The following is a 24,578-nucleotide window of genomic DNA, read 5'->3' as shown; positions in this document are numbered from 1 at the left end:
GGGCTGCAGAAAGCAGATACGAGGAACAAAATACAGATTGGGCATTTCAAAGTTACTTTCCTTACAGGGTAAAGTAGAGAGGACTCTCTTATGCTGGCTCAGTTTGGCCCCCTTATGATTGGTTGCTGTGAACCTCTTGTTTTTGAGGAAACTGGCCTGTTTTTAATTTAGTTTGATGTGGCACCTAGCACAAGTGACTCCATTCTGGTTTGTTCTGGTCTGCTTTGCCTGGTGCAGGAGCTTAGTCTGAAATAATGGCCTCTGGTACATTGTATTTAACATCACCAAATAGCAGTAATAAAGCATTCCTGCCCATCTCTATAACGTCAGAGGAGGCCTAGTGAAAAGTGGAAAATCTAACCACCTTCTAAAAGGTAACACCACCCATGCAATGTCAGTGGAGGCCACAGGCATGCAGTAACCAGGCACTCCTCCCCTTCCGAGCCAAGGTGTTGTTAGCAGAGACCACTGGGGAGCCAGCAGTCACATGGTACCTTCCCCTCCCAGATGTCAAAGGGGGCTGTGAAGGGAATCTGGCTCTTCAGCCCCTTCTGGCAGTAACCCCCACATTCCACTCCCACCACCACCAGGCCCGATAAGCAGAAGATTTAAATAAGGTCCCAAATCTCATAACATAATACCCAAAATGTCTAGGCTATACTGGAAAATCACTCATTATCCCCAAAACCAGAAAAATTTCAACTCAAATGAGAAAAGAGAATCAATAGATGTCAACATCAAAACAACACAGATACTGAAATTATCTAATGAGGATTTTTAAACACACGTCATAAAAATGTCTCAATGGACAATTATGAACAGACTTGAAACAAATGAAAAAAATATAAAGTCTCAGAAGAGACACTGCTAGTATGAGCAAGAATCAACTGGAAATTTTGAAACTAAAAATCTTAATGGATGGGCTCAACAGTAAAACTAAAAAACGAGGAAAAAAAAATCAGTGAACTTTAAGACAAAACAACAGAAACTGCCCAATATGAACAGGAAATGGACTTAGAAAAAATGAGCAGAAACTCAGGACCCTATGGTACAAGAAAAGATTTCACAAGGTGTCACCAGGGTAAAAGAAGAGACGGAGAGTAGAGCTCAAAAAGCACTCAAAGAATGGCTGCAAACTTCTCAGATTTGACAAAAGATACAAACTTATAGAATTAGGATACTAAGCAAACCCTAAACAGGGTAATCCTGAAGAAATCCATACCAAGACCCAGAACAGTCAAACGACTAAAAACTAAAGACTTAAAAAAATGCTTGAAAGTAGTAAGAGAAAAGTGACACCTATCTCAAAAGGAAAAACAACTCAAATGATATCAGACTTCTCATCAGAAAGCACGGAGACCAGAAAGTGGCATAACATTTTTCAAGTTCTGAAAGAAAAGAACTGTCAACTCCGAATTCCGTATCTGGTGAAATTATCCTTCAGGAATGAAGGAGAAATACAGGCATCTTCAGATGAAGGAAAACAAAGAGAATTTGTTTCCAGTAGACTTACCCTAAAAGAATAGTTAGAGAATTACTGAAACAGAACAAAAATAAGAAATTGTGGACTATCAGGAAATAAGAAAACAGAAAGGGCAGAAAGGGTAGGTGAATATAATAGGCTTTCCTTTGCCTCTTGAATATTCTAGATTGAGAGAAAGCAAAAATTGTAACACTGATATAGGGTTCTAATTGTATATAAGGGAAATATTTATATACTTTTACATATGTAAAATCTACATACACTTTTACATGAGTATTATATTACCAATGGGAGAATAAAGGGATTTAAAGAGGTAAAGCTCTTACACTTTACCCAACAACCGTTAAAATACCAACAACAGTACACTGCAATGAGTTATGTATATGTAATGTAATTCCTAGAGATAGCACTAAGTAATATCTACACAAAGAAATACACTGAAGAACGCTATAGATAAATCAAACTGGAATTCTAAAAAATGTTGAAGCATAATCCGTAAGGCAGGAAAAAGAAAACCGAGAAACAAAAACAGAAAGCAAAAAATAAAATGGCATATCAAACATTACGCTGAACATAAACCTTCTAAATATATCAATCAAAAGACAGACAATGGCGGTGGGTAAAAAAAAAGAACCAACCGTATGACAACTACCAGAAAATCACTTCAAATATAAGTGACTTGAGAGAGAAAGGATGGAAAATTATATACCATGCAAACATTAATTGAAGGAAAGCAGAGGTAGCTATATTAGTGTCAGATGAAGATTTCAGAGCAGAAAAATTACCAGAGACACATGGGTGAACTACATAATGATAAAAGTGTCAATGCATCAAGAACACACAGGAATCTCAAATGTGTATGCACCAAACAACAGACCTGCAAAATATGTGAAACAACAATTGATAAAACTCTAAAAAGAGGCAGGGTGCACTGGCTCATGCTTGTAATCCCAGCACTTTGGAAGGCCGACAGAAGGCGATCACTGAGCCCAGGAGTTCAAGTCCAGTGCAACCCCATCTCTACAAAAAAAAAATTAAAAAATTAGTTGGGCATGTTGGCGTGTGCCTACTATCCCAGCTACTCTGGAGGCTAAAGCAGGAGGATGGCTTGAGCCCAGAAGGTCGAGGCTGTAGTGAGCGCCTGTAGTCCCAGCTACTTGAGAGGCTAAGGCAGGAGAATGGCGTGAACCTGGGAGGCAGAGCTTGCAGTGAGCCAAGACTGCACCAATGCACTCCAGCCTGGGGGACAGAGCGAGACTCCGCCTCAAAAAAAAAAAAAAAACAAAAACTCTAAAAAGAATAAACAAAGTCACAAGGGAAGATGAACTCAACAGCACCATTAACTAAAAGGTAATAATCAACATTTAATAGCAAAATAAATGTTATTTTCAAAAGCCAGAGAATAGTTACCAACTTACAGGTTGTGTCACAATATCTTACTGCAAGCCTTGTAAAAGCACCACTTAACTTTATAAACTACGTGTATGTTACCACGATAAAATAAAACCCAACTTCAGAAAATAATGTAGAAGCACAACTTCTGGTCCAGACAAAATGCCACAGACCCATTTCTCTGCTCCTCCCCAGTTAAGTCCAACTATAAACCCTAGTAATTAAGCAAGAGCCAATCAAAGGAGAGTTCTGGAAGAAGGTAAGAAGGCAGCAGTGACTTCCTGAGACTCCCCTCTCCCACCAAGGGATACTGGAGCCTGAGACTCCCCTCTCCCATCAGGGGATACCGGGGCATCTGGACAGTAGCAGTAAGGGGAACTTGCCACTACAAGCTGCTGGCCCAGTAAGGCTCTGTGCCCCTCATGCCCGAGACTGGTCTCTCTCATTAGGGAGAGCCAGGCAGCACCAACAGGTGCAACCCCACCACATAAGGGGCCCAGTCCAGAAAACCTTTTTATCCATAACCTAAGACCTTGCTCCAAGACATCAGAGCATCGAGGTGGCACCAGCAAGAGGGATTCTGCCACAGGAACCCTTTTACCATGGTGGTGCTAAGACTCCTCTTCTCCAACCCAGACACACCAGGGCAGCCACTGGGTCCATATGGATGGGATACAGCCACAGCCAGGGCCCAGCCAAAGAAGCCTCTTCATCCCTATGGGTCTGACACTTCCATCTTTTAGTAAGAGACGCCAGGCCTAGGAAAATCCACCTTTCCCTCTCACGCAGCACCAAGAGAGACCAGGAAGAGCCCCAGTGATACCACATAAACCAAGCAGACCAAAGATCACAGCACAAAGGCTCTGAGAATTAAAATGTCATTTAGAACCACAGCCCACAAATGTAGCCCAGGACCTATGTGCTGATTCTAAACAGGGTGGCTGCACGCTAAAATAAAAGATATAAATAGAACCCAAATTCTCCTAATATACAAAATACCCAAGAGACAATCGAAAACCATCTGTCAAACCAAGAGCCAGAACATTCGCAATCTGAATTAGAAAAGGCAATCACATGACACCGACACTGAGCTAACTCAGATACTGGCATTAATTTTATGACAAGCATTTTAAAGCAGCAGACATAAAAATGCTTCCACAATCAAATATTATCTTGAAACAAACAGAAATTATAAAACTGAGAAATACAATAACAGAAATAAAACCTCACTGGATGAGATTGAGAATAGAGTGGAGATAACAGAGTAAAGAATTAGGGAATTGCCCTCTCCCTTCTCCCCTCTCCCTCTCCGTCGTCTCCGTCTCCCGCTTTCCACGGTCTCCCCCTCTCCCTCATCTCCATCTCCCGCTTTCCACGGTCTCCCTCTGTTGCCGAGGCTGGACTGTATTGCCGCAATCTTGGCTCACTGCAACCTCCCTGCCTTATTCTCCTGCCTCAGCCTGCCGAGTGCCTGGGATTGCAGGCGCGCGCCGCCACGCCTGACTGGTTTTTGTATTTTTTGGTGGAGACGGGGTTTCTCCGTGTTGGCCGGGCTGGTCTCCAGCTCCTGACTTCGAGTGGTCTGCCCGCCTCGGCCTCCCGGGGTGCCGGGATTGCAGACGGAGTCTCGCTCGCTCAGTGCTCAATGTTGCCCAGGCTGGAGTGCAGTGGGGTGATCTCGGCTCGCTACAACCTCCACTTCCCAGCCGCCTGCCTTGGCCTCCCAAAGTGCTGAGATTGCAGCCTCTGCCCAGCTGCCACCCCGTCTAGGAAGTGAGGAGTGTCTCTGCCTGGCCACCCATTGTCTGGGATGTGAGGAGCCCGTCTGCCCGGCCGCCCAGTCTGGGAAGTGAGAAGCGCTTCTTCCTGGCCGTCATCCCGTCTAGGAAGTGAGGAGCATCTCTGCCCGGCCGCCCATCGTCTGGGATGTGGGGAGTGCCTCTGCCCGGCCGCCCCGTCTGGGAGGTGATGAGCGCCTCTGCCCGGCCACCCCGTCTGGGAGGTAAGGAGCGTCTCTACCCGGCCGCCACCCTGTCTGGGAACTGAGGAGCGCCTCTGCCCGGCCGCCCCATCTGAGAGGTGAGGAGCCCCTCCGCCCAGCAGCCGCCCCATCTGGGAGGTGAGAAGCGTCTCCGCCCAGCCGCCCCACCTGGGAGGTGGGGGGCGCCCCCACCCGGCAGCCGCCCCGTCTGGGAGGTGAGGGGCGCCCCCGCCCGGCAGCCACCCGGTCTTGGAGGTGGGGGGCGCCCCCGCCCGGCAGCCGCCCGGTCTGGGAGGTGGGGGGCGCCCCCGCCCGGCAGCCGCCCGGTCTGGGAGGGGTACCCAACAGCTCATTGAGAACGGGCCATGATGACGATGGCGCTTTTGTCAAATAGAAAAGGGGGAAATGTGGGGAAAAAGGAAGAGAGATCAGATTGTTACTATGTCTGTGTAGAAAGAAGTAGACATAGGACACTCCATTTTGTTCTGTACTAAGAAAAATTCTTCTGCCTTGGGATGCCCTTAATCTATAACCTTACCCCCAACCCCGTGCTCTCTGAAACATGTGCTGTGTCAACTCACGGTTAAATGGATTAAGGGCAGTGCAAGATGTGCTTTGTTAAACAGATGCTTGAAGGCAGCATGCTCATTAAGAGTCATCACCACTCCCTAATCTCAAGTACCCAGGGACACAAACACTGCAGAAGACCGCAGGGTCCTCTGCCTAGGAAAACCAGAGACCTTTGTTCACATGTTTATCTGCTGACCTTTTCTCCACTGTTGTCCTATGACCCTGCCAAATCCCCCTCTCCGAGAAACACCCAAGAATGATCAATAAATACTAAAAAAATTAAAAAAAAAAAAAAAGAATTAGGGAACTTGAGAAGAGATTAATAGAATTTACACAATCTGAACAACACAGAGAAAAGAAACAGGGAAAAAGCCTAAGGGAATTATGAAACACCAACATAAGATCCAACTTTCTTAACACTGGAAATCCAAATGGAGAGAATAGAGTGGGAGCAACTCTCCATTATTTCAACAACAACAAAGAGTAGTTGAAGAAATAATGGCTAAAAACTCCCTAAATTTAGTCGAAGACCAAAAAAAAAAAAAAAAAAAAAAAAACACCAAACATGAAATCCAAAGAAATCCAGGACAAGACACATCATAATTAAACTTCTGAAAACTAAAGACAAAGTAAAAACTTGAAAGCAGCCAGAGAGAAATGACACATTATCTACAGGGGAACATCAATCTGAGTGACAGCAGCATCCTAATCAGAAACCATGGACACAAAAAGGAAGCAGCACAAGATTTTTCAGGTGCTAAGAAAAGAATGGCAGGCTAGCAGCCATGGCTCACGCCTTAATCCTAACACTCTGGGAGGATGACACAGGAGGATCACTTGAGACCAGTTGGGCAATATAGCAAGATGCTGTCTCTTCAAAAAAATTTTTTTTTAATTAGCCAGGCATGGTGATATGTGCCTATAGTCCCGCTACATGGGTGGATTGCCTGGGCCCAACAGATCAAGGCTGTAATGAGCTACGATCGCATCACTAACTCCAGCCTGGAGAACAGAGTGAGACCCTGTCTCAAAAAAAAAAAAAAAAAAAAAGGAAGAACAATAGAATAAGGGGAAATATGGGTACGTGGTATATGCAATACACTATCCTTATCATCATGAGTCTTATAAACCATATTTGATGACTGACACAAAAACTGTAACACCATCTGATACCCAGGACATGATACTTAAAGTGAGGACCTAAGTGAAAGAAGGGTTTCCACACTTGACTGGAAGTGGTGAAATACAGCAATACACCATGGTGATAAGTCACATTTGTATATTGTAATACCCAGAGCAAGCACTGTGAAAACTATACCAACACCTAATCTCAAACACACTATACAGATACCAAAAAAGTGTCCAAGTAACCCAAAAAGTGGCAAAAAAAAAAAAAAGAACAGGAATCAGAATGAGAATCAGAAGAAACAGAACACAGATAATAAATGGCACACTTATATTCTAACATATCAGTAATTATCGTAAATGTAAATGGTGTAAATATGCCAATCAAAAGAGAACGGCATAGTTAATAAAAAATATAAGATCCAACAAGAAACTCACTTCAAATTCAACATAGGTAAGTTGAAAGCTAATACCATGCAAACATTAATCCAAAAAAAAGCATAAATGGCGACATCAATATCTAATAAAGATTTTAGAGCAAAGAAAATTACCAGAGACAGAGGAACATTAACAATGAAAGGAACAATCCACCGAGAAGACAAAAAATCTTGAATGTGCGTGCACCACATGACAGTGCTTCAAAGTACATGAGGCAAAAATGGATTCAATCTGTGATGGAAACCTATTTTGAAACAGGTGGCACATTTCCAAATAACGAACTCCTAAAATTAAACAGATTTACTAACACAATTACTGTTATAGGTAACACCAGAACCCACTTCCAACCAAGCACTGAAAAAAGGGCACCTTACACATGTTCTACTGTAATCTCCAATAATCCCGTAAGAAAAAATATTATCCAGCATTCTACAGATGAGGAAACCATGGCTTGAGTTCAAGTAAGTTACCCGAGAGTAAACCGCTAGTGGGTAAATAAACACTCAAATCAGCGTTATAACATTCCAGTATGTACTTTGAGCTATATGTTAGTCTCTCAAATGGCCGAAAACAAAAATTATTCAAAAACTCAAATTCTGAAGCAACTACATATTGAGTGAAATTATGTTTTCGACAATTCCTCTGGAATAAAACTTCAAAAACTATAAGAAGCAACACTTACTTTTTAAAATTTTCTTTTCTTTGAATGAGAAATAAGTTAAATATGAGCTAAATCCAATCTCGAGTATGAAAGGTCTGTACACTAATTCTACTGCTAACCTGTGACCCCACTAAACAAGTTAACCGTTCTCAATACCCCATTTCCCTTTCGTAAAAGCAAAATTACTTGTCGACAAAAAGCACTTTGTATATATATGTTTAAATAAAAAGTGTGCCTAGCAAAGATATCGAAATGTCGAAGTCATTTCAATAAGGAGTGTGTTTTTAACAAAGCAATTAAAAGTTGCATCCGTCACCTTCACAATTCACAGGGCTACAAGAACAAGTTTCGGAGACTTTGAAGTATCCGAGAAGTTAGCACTTTTGATCCCCGTTTACTTTAGGAGAGCAGCCACCCCTCAACACTGGAGCGCGGTTCTCTGCTCCCGTTCTGGCTCCTACGCTCGGCCCAGGCGTCCCGGGGATGCAGCCGCTCGCCCCGGCAGCTGCCCGCGGCCCTCACCACCGGCGGACGCCACAGCTGCGGCGCGCCCAGAACGCCAAGGACTCCCGGCTCCCAGCGCACAGATGGGGCGCGCCGGTAGCGACCCCAGACCCGCCCGGCTCCGGGTTCCTGCGGTGGGCTGGGGGCCCCGGGGAGCGTCGGCGGGGAACGGGCGCCAGTGCCGCCTCGGTTACCTGCTGTGCCGGTCGGCTCCCGGCCTGGGCCCCGCGGCGCTGTAGTAGGCCGCGCGTTTGCGGTTGGCTGCGGCCGCCGCTGCGCTACGCACCGGGTAAAGCGGGATCTGGTCCGCCATGTTCCGACCGCCCCTTTCCCGCCCCTCCCACTTTCCCCTCAATTCGCCACCTTTTCCCCGCCCTCTCCCCTCAGCGCCAACCCCGGCTGAGGCGCCGCCTGCGGGCCTTCCCCGCCTCCGCCAAGCGGCGAGGTCCGATGACGTAACGAGCGGCGGCGCGGAAGGCGTGGCGTCCCTAGGCCCCGCCCTCTTTTGGGCGTCGGCGCACGATGACGTGCCCAGAGTGGCAAAAGCGCGGCGCGGGAGGCAGTGGAGTCCGGGCAATGACGTCACGAGTGGCTAAAGCTGGGACGGGGGTCGTCGCGTTCCGAGGCCCCGCCCCCGACTCGTGACGGGACCGATGACGTCACCGATCGGCGGGGCGGGGCGCGCGTGCGCCACGGGCTGGCCTTCCGGTAGCGGGCGAGGCCCTGCACGTGGGTCGTGGTTCCACCCGGCGCGCTCTGGTCCGCGGGTGGAAGGGCCTCGCAGCCGTCTCCTGGAAGCTCTGCCGGGGACACGCGTGGGCGCGCGCGGCCTCCTTAGCGGTCCAGAGCCTGCGCTGCCAGTAGTACGCGCGCCCCATGGCTGTGTGGGGCCCCACGCGCCCTCCTCGCCGCGCGGCTTCTTGCTTCCGCCCCGCGCTTCTCCAGCCTGCCTTCGGTGCCCGCTTACTGCCCGCGCCCTTGGAACCGCTGGTGTCTGTGCGTTCACAGGCAGGGTCGTGCTACGTGGCCCGGGCCCCCAAAGCGCCGCGACCGCAGGCGCGCCCACCGCGCCGGGCTGAATTTCCGAGATGTTCTTGTCCTGCTTCCTCACTGCTGCTTCCTTGTTTCTCTGGTTCTTGGTCTTTAGCTTGATTCCACATCCCCCACCTCTAGGCCCACAGCCTGCTGAAAAGTCCTATAGGCGACTGTCAGAAACGAGGTTTACACCCTCAGTCTACACAAGAAAGCAAAACGATATTGAATAAACGAATACACGGCTTTGGTTGGGTTTGTTTCATTTCCTGTCCCGAGGACAGCTCCCTTCCACCTCCATCACCCGCTGCAGCTGGAAGCCGGCAAGCTGATGCACCGCTCACCTCACGTATTAATGGTTTACTCACTTTGTGTTTTTTTAACCAATGTTTTTCTGATATTCCATTTTCATGACATATAAATTTTGTCTATGTGTTTGAAACACTGTTCAACATGAACTTATAAATGCTTTTCTTTTCTGTTTTTTGGAGATGGGGTCTCTGTCACCCAGGCTGGAGTGTAATGTTTTGATCACGGCTCACTACATCTTCCACCTCTCAAGGTTCAGGTGATCTTCCCCCATCTGCATGTATTACTTTTTCATTATAAAAAATGGTCTTTATGAATATGAATATTCGTAATTTGTTGCTGCCACTCTGATTGCCAGTTTGCTTCTCAGCTGCTTTTCATGTAGCTTGAATACATGCCAGTCCACAGACACTAACTACTTTCAAAAGACGCCAGTGGCCTCCTAATTGACAATGGCCTCACCCATTATTTCTCTACCTCACTCTCAGCCACTGACACTGTTCACACCATCTCTCACCCACATTCAACAACTGATACTGATAACACCATCTCATTCTCACAGCACTGGCACTGTAACACCATCTCCTCACCCTCACTCAATACCTGACAGTGATAACGCCGTCTCCTCACCCTCACTCAACTACTGACAGTGACAACAGCATCTTCTCACCCTCACTCAACTACTGACAGTGACAACACCATCTGACCCTCAGTCAACACCTGACAGTGACAACATCTTCTGACCCTCACTCAGCAACTGAAAGTGACAACAACATTTCTTCATGCTCACTCAACAACTGACAATGACAACACCTTCTCCTGACCCTCAACTACTGACAGGGACAACACCGTCTTCTCACCCTCACTCAATAACTGACAGCGACAACACCATCTCCTGACCCTCACTCAACTACTGACAGTAACACCATCATCTCCTGACCCTCACTCAACATCTGACAGTGACAGACCATCTCCTCTCTCTCACTCAACACCTGACAGTGATAACAGCTTCTCCTCACCCTCACTCAACTTCCAACAGTGACAACAGCATCTCCTCACCGTCAGTCAACTACTGATAGTGACAACACCATCTCCTCACCCTCACTCAACACCTAACAGTGACAACAGCATCTCCTCAGCCTCAGTCAACAACTGACAGTGACAACACCATCTCCTGACCCTCACTCAACTACTGACAGTGACAACACTGTCTCCTGTCTCCTTACCCTCACTCAACAACTGACAGTGACACCATCTCCTCACCCTCACTCAACACCTGACAGTGACAACAGCATCTCCTCACCGTCAGTCAACTACTGATAGTGACAACACCATCTCCTCACCCTCACTCAACACCTGACAGTGACAACAGCATCTCCTCAGCCTCAGTCAACAACTGACAGTGTACCCTCACTCAACAACTGACAGTGACAACACCATCTCCTGACCCTCACTCAACTACTGACAGTGACAACACCGTCTCCTGTCTCCTTACCCTCACTCAACAACTGACAGTGACACCATCTCCTCACCCTCACTCAACACCTGACAGTGACAACAGCATCTCCTTACCCTCAGTCAACACCTGACAGTGACAACAGCATCTCCTCAGCCTCATTCAAGAACTGACAGTGACAACATCTCCTCACCCTCACTCAACACCTGACAGTGACAACAGCATCTCCTCACCCTCACTCAACACCTGACAGTGACAACAGCATCTCCTCAGCCTCATTCAAGAACTGACAGTGACAACACCATCTCCTCAGCCTCACTCAACAGCTGACAGTGACAACATCATCTATACCCTCACTCAACACCTGACAGTGACAACAACATCTCCTCACCCTCACTCAAGAACTGACAGTGGCAACACCATCTCCTCACCCTCACTCAACTACTGACAGTGACAACAACATCTCCTCACCCTCACTCAACACCTGACAGTGACAACACCATCTCCTCACCCTCACTCAAGAACTGACAGTGACATCACCATCTCCTCAGCCTCAGTCAGCTACTGACAGTGACAACACCATCTCCTGACCCTCACTCAGCTACTGACAGTGACAACACCATCTCCTCACCCTCACTCAGCTACTGACAGTGACAACACCATCTCCTCACCCTCATTCAACAACTGACAGTGACACCATCTCCTCACCCTCACTCAACACCTGACAGTGACAACAGCATCTCCTCACCCTCACTCAACACCTGACAGTGACAACAGCATCTCCTCACCCTCACTCAAGAACTGACAGTGACAACACCATCTCCTCAGCCTCACTCAACTGACAGTGACAACATCATCTACACCCTCACTCAACACCTGACAGTGATACCATCTCCTCACCCTCACTCAACACCTGACTATGACAACAGCATCTCCTCACCCTCAGTCAGCTACTGACAGTGACAACACCATCTCCTCACCCTCACTCAACTACTGACAGTGACAACACCATCTCCTCACCCTCACTCAACAACTGACAGTGACACCATCTCCTCACCCTCAGTCAACACCTGACAGTGACAACAGCATCTCCTCACCCTCACTCAACACTTGACAGTGACAACAGCATCCCCTCACCCTCACTTAAGAACTGACAGTGACAACACTATCTCCTCAGCCTCACTCAACAACTGACAGTGACATCATCATCTACACCCTCACTCAACACCTGACAGTGAGACCATCTCCTCACTCTCACTCAACACCTGACTATGACAACAGCATCTCCTCACCCTCAGTCAGCTACTGACAGTGACAACACCATCTCCTCACCCTCACTCAACTACTGACAGTGACGACACCATCTCCTAACACTCAGTAATTGACAGTGACAACACCGTCTCCTCACCGTCACTCAACAACTAACAGTGATAACGGCATCTCCTCACCCTCACTAATCACTGACACTGTTCATATCCTCTCCTCACCCTCACAGTTAATAACTCACACTGATAACACCATCTCCTCACCCTCACTCAATTTAATGGACTCACGGTTCCACATGGCTGGGGAGACCTCACAATCATGGCAGAAGGCAAGAGAGAGAATGAGAACCAAGCAAAAGGGGTTTCTCCTTATAAAACCATGAGATCTCATGAGACTTATTCGCTACCATAAGGACAGTATGGGGGAAACAGCCCCCATGATTCAGTTATCTCCCACTGGGTCCCTCCCACAACACATGGGAATTATGGGAGCTACAATTCAAGATGAGATTTGGGTGGGAACACAGCCAAACCATAACATTCAACAACAGGCAGTTTTCACACCATCTCCTTGTAAATTTTTTCCTCCCTTAAGGTTCAGACTAAATCAACTAGCTCTCTTCCTTTACCTACTCCATCTCTCTTGAAAACTCCTCTTTCATCACCTACCCACCTAGGTAAATAATATTTATTTCTTTTTTCCTAATTCTAACCTCTCCTGGCTCCATTTCTGAATTGCTTATTCAGTTTCAATTACATGCAAAAGTTAACAATAGGGTTTATGGAGAATATCAGTATAACTAAGGCATAGTGTCTGCCCTCTAGGAAGTTTAGTAGGAGAGGGAGACATATAGGGAAACAGCTTGTTTTTACTTAGGACACAATGCACAATGAAATACTTGCCATAAGTCCGTAAGTATGAAGTTATACCAGTGGGTGTCTTTTTTTTTTTTTTTTTGAGACAGAGTCTCACTCTGTCACCCAGGCTGGAGTGCGGTGGCGCAATCTTGGCTCACTGCAACCTCTGCCTCCTGGGTTCAAGCGATTCTCCTGCCTCAGCCTCCCAAGTAGCTGGGATTACAGGTGCCCGCCACCATGCCCGGCTAATTTTTGTATTTTTAGTAGAGACAGGATTTCACCATGACGGCCAGGCTGGTCTCGAACTCCTGACCTCAAGTGATCCACCTGCCTCGGCCTCCCATAGTCTTGGGATTACAGGCGTGAGCCACCACACCCCTCCCCCAGTGGGTATCTTGATAGGAAAAAGATGACATACTTAAAGCGTTCAACTGAAGAGAGTTTAAGGAGCTGTTTGCAGAGGTAGGGATGGAAATAAGAAAGCCAAATATTTTTGATGAATTAACTGGGAGAAGCAATAGTGGAAAACTGGTTTCACCCCTAGACCAAAGAGATTAGATGAGGAAAATTGTTGACCCTGAATAGAATCCATCCTGAGTTGGAGCCCTGGGAGCAAGGCTACCTCAAAGAGCATGAGGCTATGGAGTAGATGTGGGCCAGCTGGCGGGCAAAAGCCACCTGCCACCCGCTTTGTAAATTAAGTGCTTTTGAAACACAACCACGCTAATCTGTTGACTTATTACCTATGCTGCTCTCAAGCTATGATGGTAGAGTTAAGAAGATGCTACCGAGACCATATAACCTGTAAAGCCTAAAATATTTACCATCTGGTCCTTTAGAGAGAACGTTTGCACATCCCTATTCTACAGGAAAGAGTGGGTGGCGTAAGAGGGAAAGACAGGCACAGAATGGCTGTCTCACGGCAGAAGGCTCCATTGGTCAATGCCACCCTAGCGCAATCATGAAAAGAATAACAACAGAATGTTTAACTAACAAGTTAATGGAGGGAGGAAGAGGAATAATAAAAATACTTTATTACTTCAAGGAAGCCATGAAAGAAGTTTAAAGAAAAAAGAACAGATGGAATAAGCAGGAAACAAAGAAGATGGTAGAGACAAACCCGAAGGTCAGTTTATGTATATTAAATGTAAACAGACTAAATACCTCAATAAAAAGTCAGATTGTCAGATTGCATTAAAAATAAAACCCAACCGGGTGCGGTGGCTTACACCTGTAATCCCAACACTTTGGGAGGCTGAGGCGGGCAGATGGCTAGAGGCTGGGAGTTTGAGACCAGCCTGGGCAACATGGCAAAACTCCGTCTCTAATTGAAACAAAAACAAAAAGAGAAAAGAAAAAAAAAAAACAACTATATGCTTGACGTCTCAGAGATCTCACATTAAATAGAAAGACCCAGAAAAGTTGAAAGTAAAAGCATAGAAAAATATACGCCATGCAACCATTGATTATAGTAGCCTCCCTGTGAGGTAAGCTCTGTGAGTATCCTTCACCTTTCCCCAGATGAGGAGCCTGGAGCACAGAGGGGTTAGGCAATCTGCCCGAGGTCACAGTGCTCACAGCTGCAGAGCCAGGCTTCAACCCAGGTGCCAAAGGCCATACCCTTAACCTCTAACCTCAAATTGCCACCTGAGTTTTGGGAAGATGATACTGATGGCTAGAATGCGAAAGTAAGGCAAAAAGGAGAAACGAATGTCATTTAATGTCATACAAAGGGACAGTCCCACGCAAAGATGAGGGGAACGTACTTTGTTCAACTCACTGCTTACTAGTTGATGAAAGTCTTTGAGTTGGCAAAATTGCATGTTAACTTGAAGATGTTTGCCAATAGAGGTACAAATAGTTTCTGCTTTGATGCGTATTAACTACATTTTATTTTCTATATTCTTGATGCTCTGGCTAAAAGGGGAGAGCCCGTCCTGCCTACGGCTCATCCGTTCTTAGAGATAGCAGATGACTCACCTGCAAGCACACCTTTCACATGCAAGCCGCCAATCCCGCCAGCCACCTCGATTGGTTGGATAAGCTCTTGCATTCCAGGCCACTGTGCCCTTGCCCTGCTTACCATAGAGTGAGGCCAGAGACAGGGAGGAGAGTCCTTCATGCCAGGGCCTGCTGATCACATCAGCCAAGGCCAAACCTGCCCAGCCTGTTCTCCCCGCCTCGCCCGGCCTTCCCTTGGAAGCCACAACAAAGGCTCTTGTCTTGCCTCTTTCCCTCTGTGCCCCAACCCTGTGTGGCGTGGCATGGTGTGGCCCCTTCCTGTGGGAGCTCTAACAAACTGTGTTTTCTGTGGCCGTCATCTCCTGATCTGTTGGCCTCACTATATCTAAACAATAATAAAACCTACATTTTAAAACAAATAGGAAAATATACTTCAAAGGATATAGCTTATTGTCCTTTAGGAGATCAACCAGTTTTGTTTCTAACCAAACAATCTTATCTTAATATTCCTTTAGAAAATTGCCTCAATATCTCTAGGTCCTAAAATACTCTTTGAACCAGTTCTACATCTTACTCATTATATCTTCCTTCATTGATTAATAAGTTGAATAAAATCTTGCATGAGCATTGTAATTTTACCTCTTTGAAAATTATACTTTAGGCCAGGCACAGTGGTTCATGCCTGTAATCCCAGCACTTTGGGAGACCGAGACAGGCAGGTTGCTTGGGCTCAGGAATCTGAGACCAGCCTGGGCAGCATAGTGAAACCCTGTCTCTACAAACATACAAAAAATCAGCTGGGCGTGGTGGCACGGGCCTGTGGTCCCAGCTACTCAGGAGGCTGAGGTGGCAGGATCACCTGGGCCCAGGAGGTTGAGGTTACACTGAGGCAAGATCACACCTCTGCACCCCAGCCTGGGTGACAGAGGGAGATCCTGTCTCAAAAAATAAAAAAAGAAAAGAAAATTATATTTTAGCAAAAAGACATAAGTTTTCACATGTTAAAGAGGAGCTTTTTAAGTATTCTTTATGGATAAGAGCAAGTATCACATTATTGTGGAATTTCAATGTCATTTAACACGTTTGAAAAGACGATGTTTTATTTTTAAATGTCAATACTTTATGATATGCCAAAAATACATGATTGATAACTATACGTATAACGAAAATGTTTAGTTGTCCACATATAATGTGTGAAGGGATACATACTTTCCCAAAATTATTTTAGGGGTCAATGTGCAAAAAAGTTGAGAGACTGCTCTTGTAATGCACACTTAAAAATCAAACACTACCATGAAAGAGGAACCTCGTAAGAGCTGTCTTTAAATACATTTGTAAAAGGCTGATTTCAGCGTTCGTTATTTCCTACTGATGCTTTCCTCACTTTGCTCTCATGGGATTCTCCCTGGAGAGAAATGCATTCTCTCTCACAGTAGTCAGGGGATGGAAGATATGGAGTTAGTGAACAAAAATCAACTTTACTCCTACTCCTGTCTACCATATATCTGAATTCAGAACATTCCAGCATAGACCAAAACACAGGATGTCCAACATCATATTTCACCCACTGCATAGATGTGTCTTCAGAAGAGGACGATTAAGTGCCCCTTCAAGGTTGATGATGCCTTGATCAGTAATAAAAGGAGGAAAATGCAGCCACAATACTGAGATTTTTATTCAATTTACCACAAAATGCTTTCATATTAATTATAGCAAGTTAATAATTAAAAACCAAAATATTTTTGTCTCATAATATATCCTAGCTTCTGATTTCCAGAAAGAAAAACTTAAGTCAGCTGCAAATACGTGTGTGTGCATGCACACATGGCACGTGGACTGCACGAGGAGCTTTGGTCATACCCCACAAAGCCTGGGAACTTGAGAGGGGCTTACTGTTGTTTGGCATCAGGTGAAATGCATTTAGATCAATGTATTTAGTGGCTCATAGTTTCCTTTAAACATTCCCTCAATTACTGCTTTGTAATGAACCACAGATGTTTAAATTACTGTCACAAGAGAAAAAAACGTAATTAATAGCTTGTCATGGAAGTTTCAAAGGTTGGTAAAGAATAAATAAACTGGACTAAAATCTCACTCTTTGGGGTCTGGCTATGGTTGGTTGGGGTTGGGATGGATGAGGCTCTTCTGTATTGCCCACTGTGTGGCTGATAAGGTCTCACCTCCTTAAACTTAATGCTTAAGAATTTCTTTCTTGGCACAACCACAGTCTCAACAATGACAGAAACGGAAAATCTCTTCATACAGCTCCTAAAGGAAGTATGTTCTGTTGTTAAAGTTTCATTTATGTCTCTACCACTTCAGGTAGATGAAGATAATTACTTCCAAATTCTTAGTGGAAGCCCAGAAGATATCATGCAGGATGTTTTTAATAGTAATGCGAAAATTATCTTGAAAATTCCAAAGAGAACGTGTAATACCAAGTACCATATGATAATTTTATGTTGAGATATGTAAAATAGTTTATTTTGGAAAAATGGAAATAAGAATTTATTTTGTAAAAATTGCATTTCCATTAAGAGAGTTATATAAAATGAGATTTTACTATATTTTATATATACATTACATAAATATATAAAGAGAGAGTCAATATTAAAGCGTATGTGGCAATAGCAAACACATGAAAGGAACCTAAATGCCCATCAGTGGTAAATTGGATAAGGAAAAGGTGGTCCATATACACCATGGAATACTACACAGCCATAATAAAGAATGAAGCCATGTCTTTTGTAGACATGTGGGTGAAGCTGGAGGTCATTATTCTAAGTGAACTAATGCGAGAAGAGAAAACGAAACACCGCGTGTTCTCACTTATAACTGGAAGGCAAACACTGAGTACACATGGACACACGGAGGGGACAGTAGACCCTGGGGCCTACCTGAGGGTGGGGGTGGGATGAAGATGAGGATCCCATACTGTGCTGCTTACGTGGGTGATGAAATAGTCCGTACACCAAGCCCCTGCAACACACAATTTACCCACATAACAAACCTGCCCATGTACCCCCGAACCTAAAATAAAAATTGGAAAAAAAAAAAAATATGTGCCTTCCAGATCTTCCAGATGAAAGCAAAAGGAAAACGTTGATAGTGAACGGGCCCAGCTCCAGCCTACAGCAGAGGAGCCATCTTTGGTGTTGCTGGGTTCTTCCATTGCTGTGATTTGGAGGAGGAGATGGCTGCCTCTCACTATTGAAGTAAAAGAGGCCAAATAGTCTGCCTACCCGGCAATTTACCCCTGGCTCTCTCTCATCTGGACGCAGGGACGGCTGCAGCTGCTCCCCTCGGCACCTGAGGTCTGTTGGGCTAACTCTTGATCAGCCGCTCTTTTTGACTTCTCCCTTCAAAGGATGATGCAGAAAAGAGTTAACAAGCAGGCCTGACTGCCATCCTATATAGGGTCTGCTTACCAGGCTGACCCTGGGCTGGCCTCTGGGGACTCGGATTTCAGGAGGGCTCCCAGCAACCTGACAGTGCCTCTCTATGCCCGAGGCGTTTTTCCTGAACACCTGCATTCCTTCTCGAATTCTGGAATCTTGGTGCACGCCAAGAAGAGGGTGCCTGCGTGAGACCCCCAGCAGAAGCCCTGGGGGGTCTAAGGAGCTGCCCTGGTGGACAACACTTCACACGTGTTGCCTCTCTTTGCTGAGAGAATTTGCAGGTCCAGTGAGTCCAGTGGGTCCAGTGGGAGAGGGTGCTGGAGACGGTGCCTGCCTTCTTCTGACCTCACCTCACACACCTTTTCCCTTGACCGGCTGTGCCGGACACTCGGTCGCTCTAGTGGGTGGGCGGGAGTTAGATCATGTGCTGAGTCCTGGGAGTCCTTCTCGTGAACCATAAAGCCTGAGGTGGTCCTGGGGACCCCGGCCCAACCGCCATATGGCAATGCAGTGGCTGCTCTCCTGCTGACCTTCTTCCTGGTCTTGAAACCTTTTCCCTCTTGGCAGTCTACTCCCTTGTTTTCTCCCCTAGCGCTTTCCTGAGAAGGGCTCATGACAGGAAAAGGTTTCTAGACCTCACACCTCTGAAAGCGTCTCTACACCTTCACCTTAACTGGTATGAAATTCCAGGTTGGAATACTTGTCTTCAGGATTTTGAAGACCCTGCTCCATGTTTTTCTAGAGCCTAGCTTTGCAGTTGAGCCTTTATATGGAATGAAGTCCCTTACATGAAATCCTTAGCCTTGTATGAAAATTGCTCTTTCTCTGGAAGCTTTTATGGACTTGCCTTTGTCCTGAAATTTCATCATTATTTTTCTGTTTGTAATTTTCATTATTTATTTATTTTGAGACAGGGTCTCACTCTCTCACCCAAGCCAGGGTGCAGTGGCATGATTAGCAATCTTCCCACCCCAAATAGTTGGGATGACAAGTGTGTGCCACTGGGCTTTTTTTTTTTTTTTTTGGAGACGGAGTCCGATCTTGGCTCACTGTCACTGCAACCTCTGCCTCCCGGTTTCAAACAATTCTCCTGCCTCAGCCTCCCAAGTAGCTGGGATTACAGATATGTGCCACCACGCCTCGCCTGGCTAATTTTCTGTATTTTTAGTAGAGACGGAGTTTGACCATGTTGGTCAGGCTGGTCTCCGACTCCTGAGCTAAAAGAATCTCCTGCCTCAGACTCCCAAAGTGCTGGGATTACAAGCATGAGCCACCGCATCCGGCCAATTTTTCTTGAGGGTATAATTTTATCCATTTTACTTGGCATTTGGTGGGCCCCTTCTGATAAGACACTAGTGTCCTTCAGTCCTGGGACATTTTTTAAAGTTATTGCTCTAATAGTTTCCTTCCTTTGGTGATGGATTTGTATGTATTAACATAGCTAAGCTTCAGCTGTTTGGCAAATCCTTCCCCTTATGGCTCTGGGTCAGCACAGGCCACAAAGACATTTTGCATGAACTCTCAAAAGCAGAAGTGAAACTGGGGCCATAGTCTTTACACCCTGAAATCAATACATTTTGGAAACATTATGCTGTGCAATAAGCTAGACACAGAAGGGCAATATTGCAGTATTCTATTGTAGGTGGTCCGTAGAGGAGTCCAATTCCTAGAGACAGAAAGTGAAATGGTTGGGGCCAGGGGGTGGGGGTGGGGGTTGGGAAGTCAGTGCCAAATGAGGACAGAGCTTCAGTTTGGGCAGATGGAAGGGTTCTGGAGATGATGGTGGTGATGGCTGCACAACATTGTATGCTTAATGCCATGGAACTGTCCACTTACAAATGGCTAAACCAGTGAATTTCATGTTATGTCTATTTTACCACAATTTTTAGAAAAAGAAAAAGCAAGAAAACAACTAGCACAAAAGTAAAGATAGTAGTCATCTCTGCGGGTTGGGGGGACACACCAGAGAGCACTGGTAATTGTCTAGGTTGTTTTTTTTTTAAATGGAGACAGGGTCTTTCTACACCACCCAGGCTGGTCTTGAACTCCCGGGCTCAAAGGAGTAGCCAGGATGACAGGCATGCACCATTGCACCCAGCTAATTTTCTAGTTTGTAAATAGGATGGTGGGTTCGTTTATTTCCTTGCTTACATACAGGCTGCATTGATTCCTTTGAAAGGTCATGTATTACCTAATTAAATATATACCACCCACACCACCAGCACCAAAAAAAAAAGGACCAATATGGGAGCACTGAGCACTTTGGAGCTAAGAAGGCTCCACAGTGTGGGTGTGGGGTGGGCATGACCTGGACCACAGCTTCCCCAGCCCCTGCCAGACCTTCCAATGCCCATGTCCTGGACCAGAGTGTGCAGCTCCGAAGGGCCCAACCCTTCCTGCCAGCCATACACAGGCTTGAGGTTGGAGGTGGCCTGACAAGGCACAGGCTCCCCTTTGCCCTGTGGGCACCAGATCTCAATTTGTCCTGCTGAGTCCACAGCCAGCCGTCTCCTGACCAGCTTGTCCTGCCGAGTCCACAGCCAGCCATCTCCTAACCACCGCATTCAGGACCACAGTGGCCCCCAGCCCCCACAGTTGTGCAAGGTCTACTCCCATAACCCACCCCTGCTCTGCACCCATAGAGCAGCTCCGCCTCTCCAGCCTCACCTGAGACTGGTCCTGAAAGGGGCATGGAGGAGCAGAGCCTTGGGACAGGCTCCTGGATGAGTGCCATGTTCTTGAGAACTGGTCTTCTCTGGTTGGATTTTCAAGTACTAACGACTTTGTTGACAACGGTGAATGGAACACTGGTTGTGCATGGCATGTGACAGCCAAACTGTTTCTTCAAAGCAAATTTGTAAATGCCTCTAGTCAAGTGCCTGTAGGAGGCAAGGGTGTGGGTGAACAAGCAGTTATGGCCACAGATTTTGTTTGCAAAAATAATTGATACACTAGGGTTGCTTGCTTGCTTCTGTGAGCACTGGAAAAATTGGGAAGAGAAAATGGTGGTCTCAGAATTCGAAATTTCCAGCTTAAGGTCCTTGTAAGTGACCAGAAAGTGTCTGTGAGTCCTTAAAAGAAACCCACATAGCCAGGAGTGATGGCTCACGCCTGTGACCCCAGCACTTTGGGTGGCCACAGCAGAAGGGTTGCTCAAGGCCAGGAGTTTCAGACCAGAGTGAGCAACAGAGTGAGACCTCATTTCTACAAAAAATAATTAGCCAGGTGTGGTGGCACTCGCCTGTAGTCCCAGCTACAGGTCCTCCTGAGGCAGAGGGATCCTTTGAGCCCAGGAGTTGGAGGCTGCAGTGAGCTGTGATTATGCCACTGCACTCCAGCATGGGTGGCAGAGTGAGGTCCTGTCTCTAAAGATAAAGATTAATAATAAAGAAACCCTCACCCCTGTAGCCACAAGGCTGAGAGTTCTGGAAACCAAACCCAGAATCTAATCCAGTGGGTGTCTTCGTTTGTTTGTGCTGCTATAACAAAATGCCACACACTGGGTAACTAATGAGGAACAGAAATGTATTTCCAACTCTGATGGCTGGGAAGTCCAAGACTAAGCCACTGGCATCTGGTGCCTGGTGAGGGCCTTTTTGCAGCCTTGTCTGTCAGGAGGGGCCAAAAAGGCAAAGAGAATGAGTGCTGTGCCCTCACGTGGTGGGAGAGTCAGCAGAGCAAACTCATCCCTGAGCTCTTCTATAAGGCCCTCATCCCACCCACGAGGGCTCCATCGCCATGACTTATTCACCTCCTAAAAGCTCACCTCTTCCTATGATCACAATGATGATTATGTCTCAACACGTGAATTTCAGGGACATTCAGACCACAGCACTCTGGACATGATTTGCCTTCCCCAGCTTTGATATTTCAGTCCAAGTCACCACCCCTGGACACAGAGAATGGTGTTCTCTACAGCATTGCTTCTATCCAAGAGACTGATTTTATACAGTCTCCATGGATTATACCCATGGAATTTGCTGAGTGAAGTGAGTTGAATGATGGCATCTGAAACACATGTTCATGTCCTAATCCCTGGAACCTTGAATGTGACCTTATTTGGAAAACAGAACTGTACACATGCAGTTAAGGATCTCAGAATGTGACGATCCTGCATTACCATGTGGGCCCTAAATGCAATGACAAGTGTCCTTATAAGAGCAACACAGAGGAGACAGCCACGTGGCAACAGAGGCAGAGATTGTCATGGCCAGGCACAAGCCAAGGAGCACCTGGAGCCACACGGCACTGGAGGAGGCAGGAAGGGTCCTTCCTAGAGCCTGGGAAAGGAGCATGGCCCTGCTAACAACTTGACTAAAGACTCCTGGCCCCCAGAACAGTGGGGGAATAAATTCATGTTGTTTAGGCCACCTAGTCTGTGGTGACTTTCTATAGAAGCCTGGGGACCTGAATATGCTGGGATTGCCAGGTCCCCCCGCACTGTGAAGGAGCTGGCTTGATGAAAGGGTGAAATGGCCTTTTGAAGACACAAGCGCCTTGCTGGGTGGGAATCTTACTCCCCAGGAGGCAGGGTGCAAATGCTCCGCTCGGTGGCCAGTGTGTGGTTCTATTTTTCCACAACCAGGGTTCATGGGCTGGAATTAGAATGACTTCTCCCATGATTTCTCCCTGAGCTCTGCTACTGACACATGTTCTTCCTGTCCCTGCAACTTTAGGATCTGCTGATCTGAGGTCTTAGCTCCCTGGCGGGATGTTCCCGCCTCAGGACATACCCCCACAGGACTGGTCCACTGGGCTGGCAGTGGAGTCAACCCCATTAGCACTCTGAGCACTTCCTGTCGGGGGAGCTTGAACCAGCAAAGAAGGGGGTCACTGTACTGGCTGAAATGCTTAGCCCCAACTATCCAGGGGAAATTAGGTTGCTTCTAAACAATGAGGGCAGGGAAGAATATTCTAGAATACAGGCAGGAATGCGAATGGCTCAGACCCTTCCGGAATAAAGGTTTGGGTAACCCCACCAGGCAAGGAACATAAACTGCAGGGTACTTGCTGAGAGCAGAGGGTTAGTGATGGATGGCAAGAGAATGCGGTCACGAATGCCAGCTCCAACGGTCACTGAAACAAAGGCAGGAATAGTTACGGACATAACGTTTTCTTCCTCTCCTCTTCCATGATATAAGATGTGTCAGTGGTAGTTATCCTACTGTCTCAGTGTTTAAGTTTTAGGGTATCAGAGGGCTGACTCAGCCAGAAAGAGAACAAACATCTCGAAAGATGTAAAGGGGACGTTACAACCCCTTTGGGGAACAAGTTGGTCCATCATTGGTTGTACAGGTGATTACTACAAGCCATACTGGATGAAAGCGTGATTTTGTTACTACCTTTCCCTGAAAGTTAAGTGTGGTTCAAGGGGTGTGGAGTGCATGGCCAACAGGAGCGGCTGGGCTGACCTTGTACCTAACCAGCTTGATTCCGTAGGGCAGAAACTTCCCTGAGTTCCCTTCCCTATGTGGTCTGGGTTGGAGTTGGCCACAGACATTTTGAGAAGGATTGAGAAGGCAGAAGGGAAACAAGAACCTTATTTTTGTGTCCAGAAGGTCAGTGCTGGGTGCCCTGGCAGCTTGCAATCGTTGACCTTGGCTGGGCAGCTCACAGCCTCACAGCCCCCTGGCTGCCACCAGGTCCACTCCTGCACCTTCTTGGAATCCTGATCCAAGTGCATTGTGGGTCTGTGGAGAAGGAGTTCCCACAGCATTGACTTGGAGGCGGTGAGAGATAGACTTGGGTTCCGGTTTGTGCCGAGAGTCGGGCTGTCTTCATAGGGTCCCCTCGTGGGTTTCAGCCATGTTTGCTCTTGTCTGTACCTGTTCACCTAACCCTGCCTGGGTGGCTGAGCCATGGTAACTTCTGGCCTGACTGCCATTCAGGGCTTCACACAGCTCCCCCAGCTCTCACAGTCATGTGAGGTCCAAAACCTAAAATAAACTCCTTATTCTATTTCACTAGTAGCAGTTCTGTTTCTCCAATCACATTCTGATTGATATATCTGCCTTTGTATTCCATTTTTCTGGAATTCTTATTAACTCTTGGATTATCTATTTTTCTTACTTACTTTTATAGTTTGGCACTTCTATTGAGGTTTTCAGTTTTGCTATCATATTTTTTAGAACTTTTAAATTATGG

General features: G+C 46.4%; 1 protein-coding gene across 6 annotated transcripts in view; it reads right to left on the bottom strand.

Annotated features, from left to right (window-relative positions):
* The window catches only part of ATP9B (ATPase phospholipid transporting 9B (putative)), a 322,333-nt gene extending 313,684 nt beyond the window's left edge, over nucleotides 1-8,649 (bottom strand). For 4 of the 6 annotated variants that reach the window (XM_003827309.6, XM_063597385.1, XM_055102570.2 and 1 more), the window contains exon 1: nucleotides 8,349-8,608. In XM_003827309.6, the coding sequence (XP_003827357.2) occupies nucleotides 8,349-8,467 (119 nt within the window). In that variant the 5' untranslated portion in view covers nucleotides 8,468-8,608. Of the gene's footprint in view, nucleotides 1-8,348 lie in introns of all 6 variants that reach the window. The other 2 variants (XM_008952694.5, XM_055102568.2) reach the window with 2 other exon arrangements.
* Between the last annotated feature and the right edge of the window lie 15,929 nt (nucleotides 8,650-24,578).

The sequence above is a fragment of the Pan paniscus genome, chromosome 17, assembly GCF_029289425.2.
Source record: "Pan paniscus chromosome 17, NHGRI_mPanPan1-v2.0_pri, whole genome shotgun sequence".
Lineage (NCBI taxonomy): Eukaryota > Metazoa > Chordata > Mammalia > Primates > Hominidae > Pan > Pan paniscus.
Note: the sequence above shows the minus strand (reverse complement) of the source record. Positions and strands in the feature narration are given on the sequence as shown.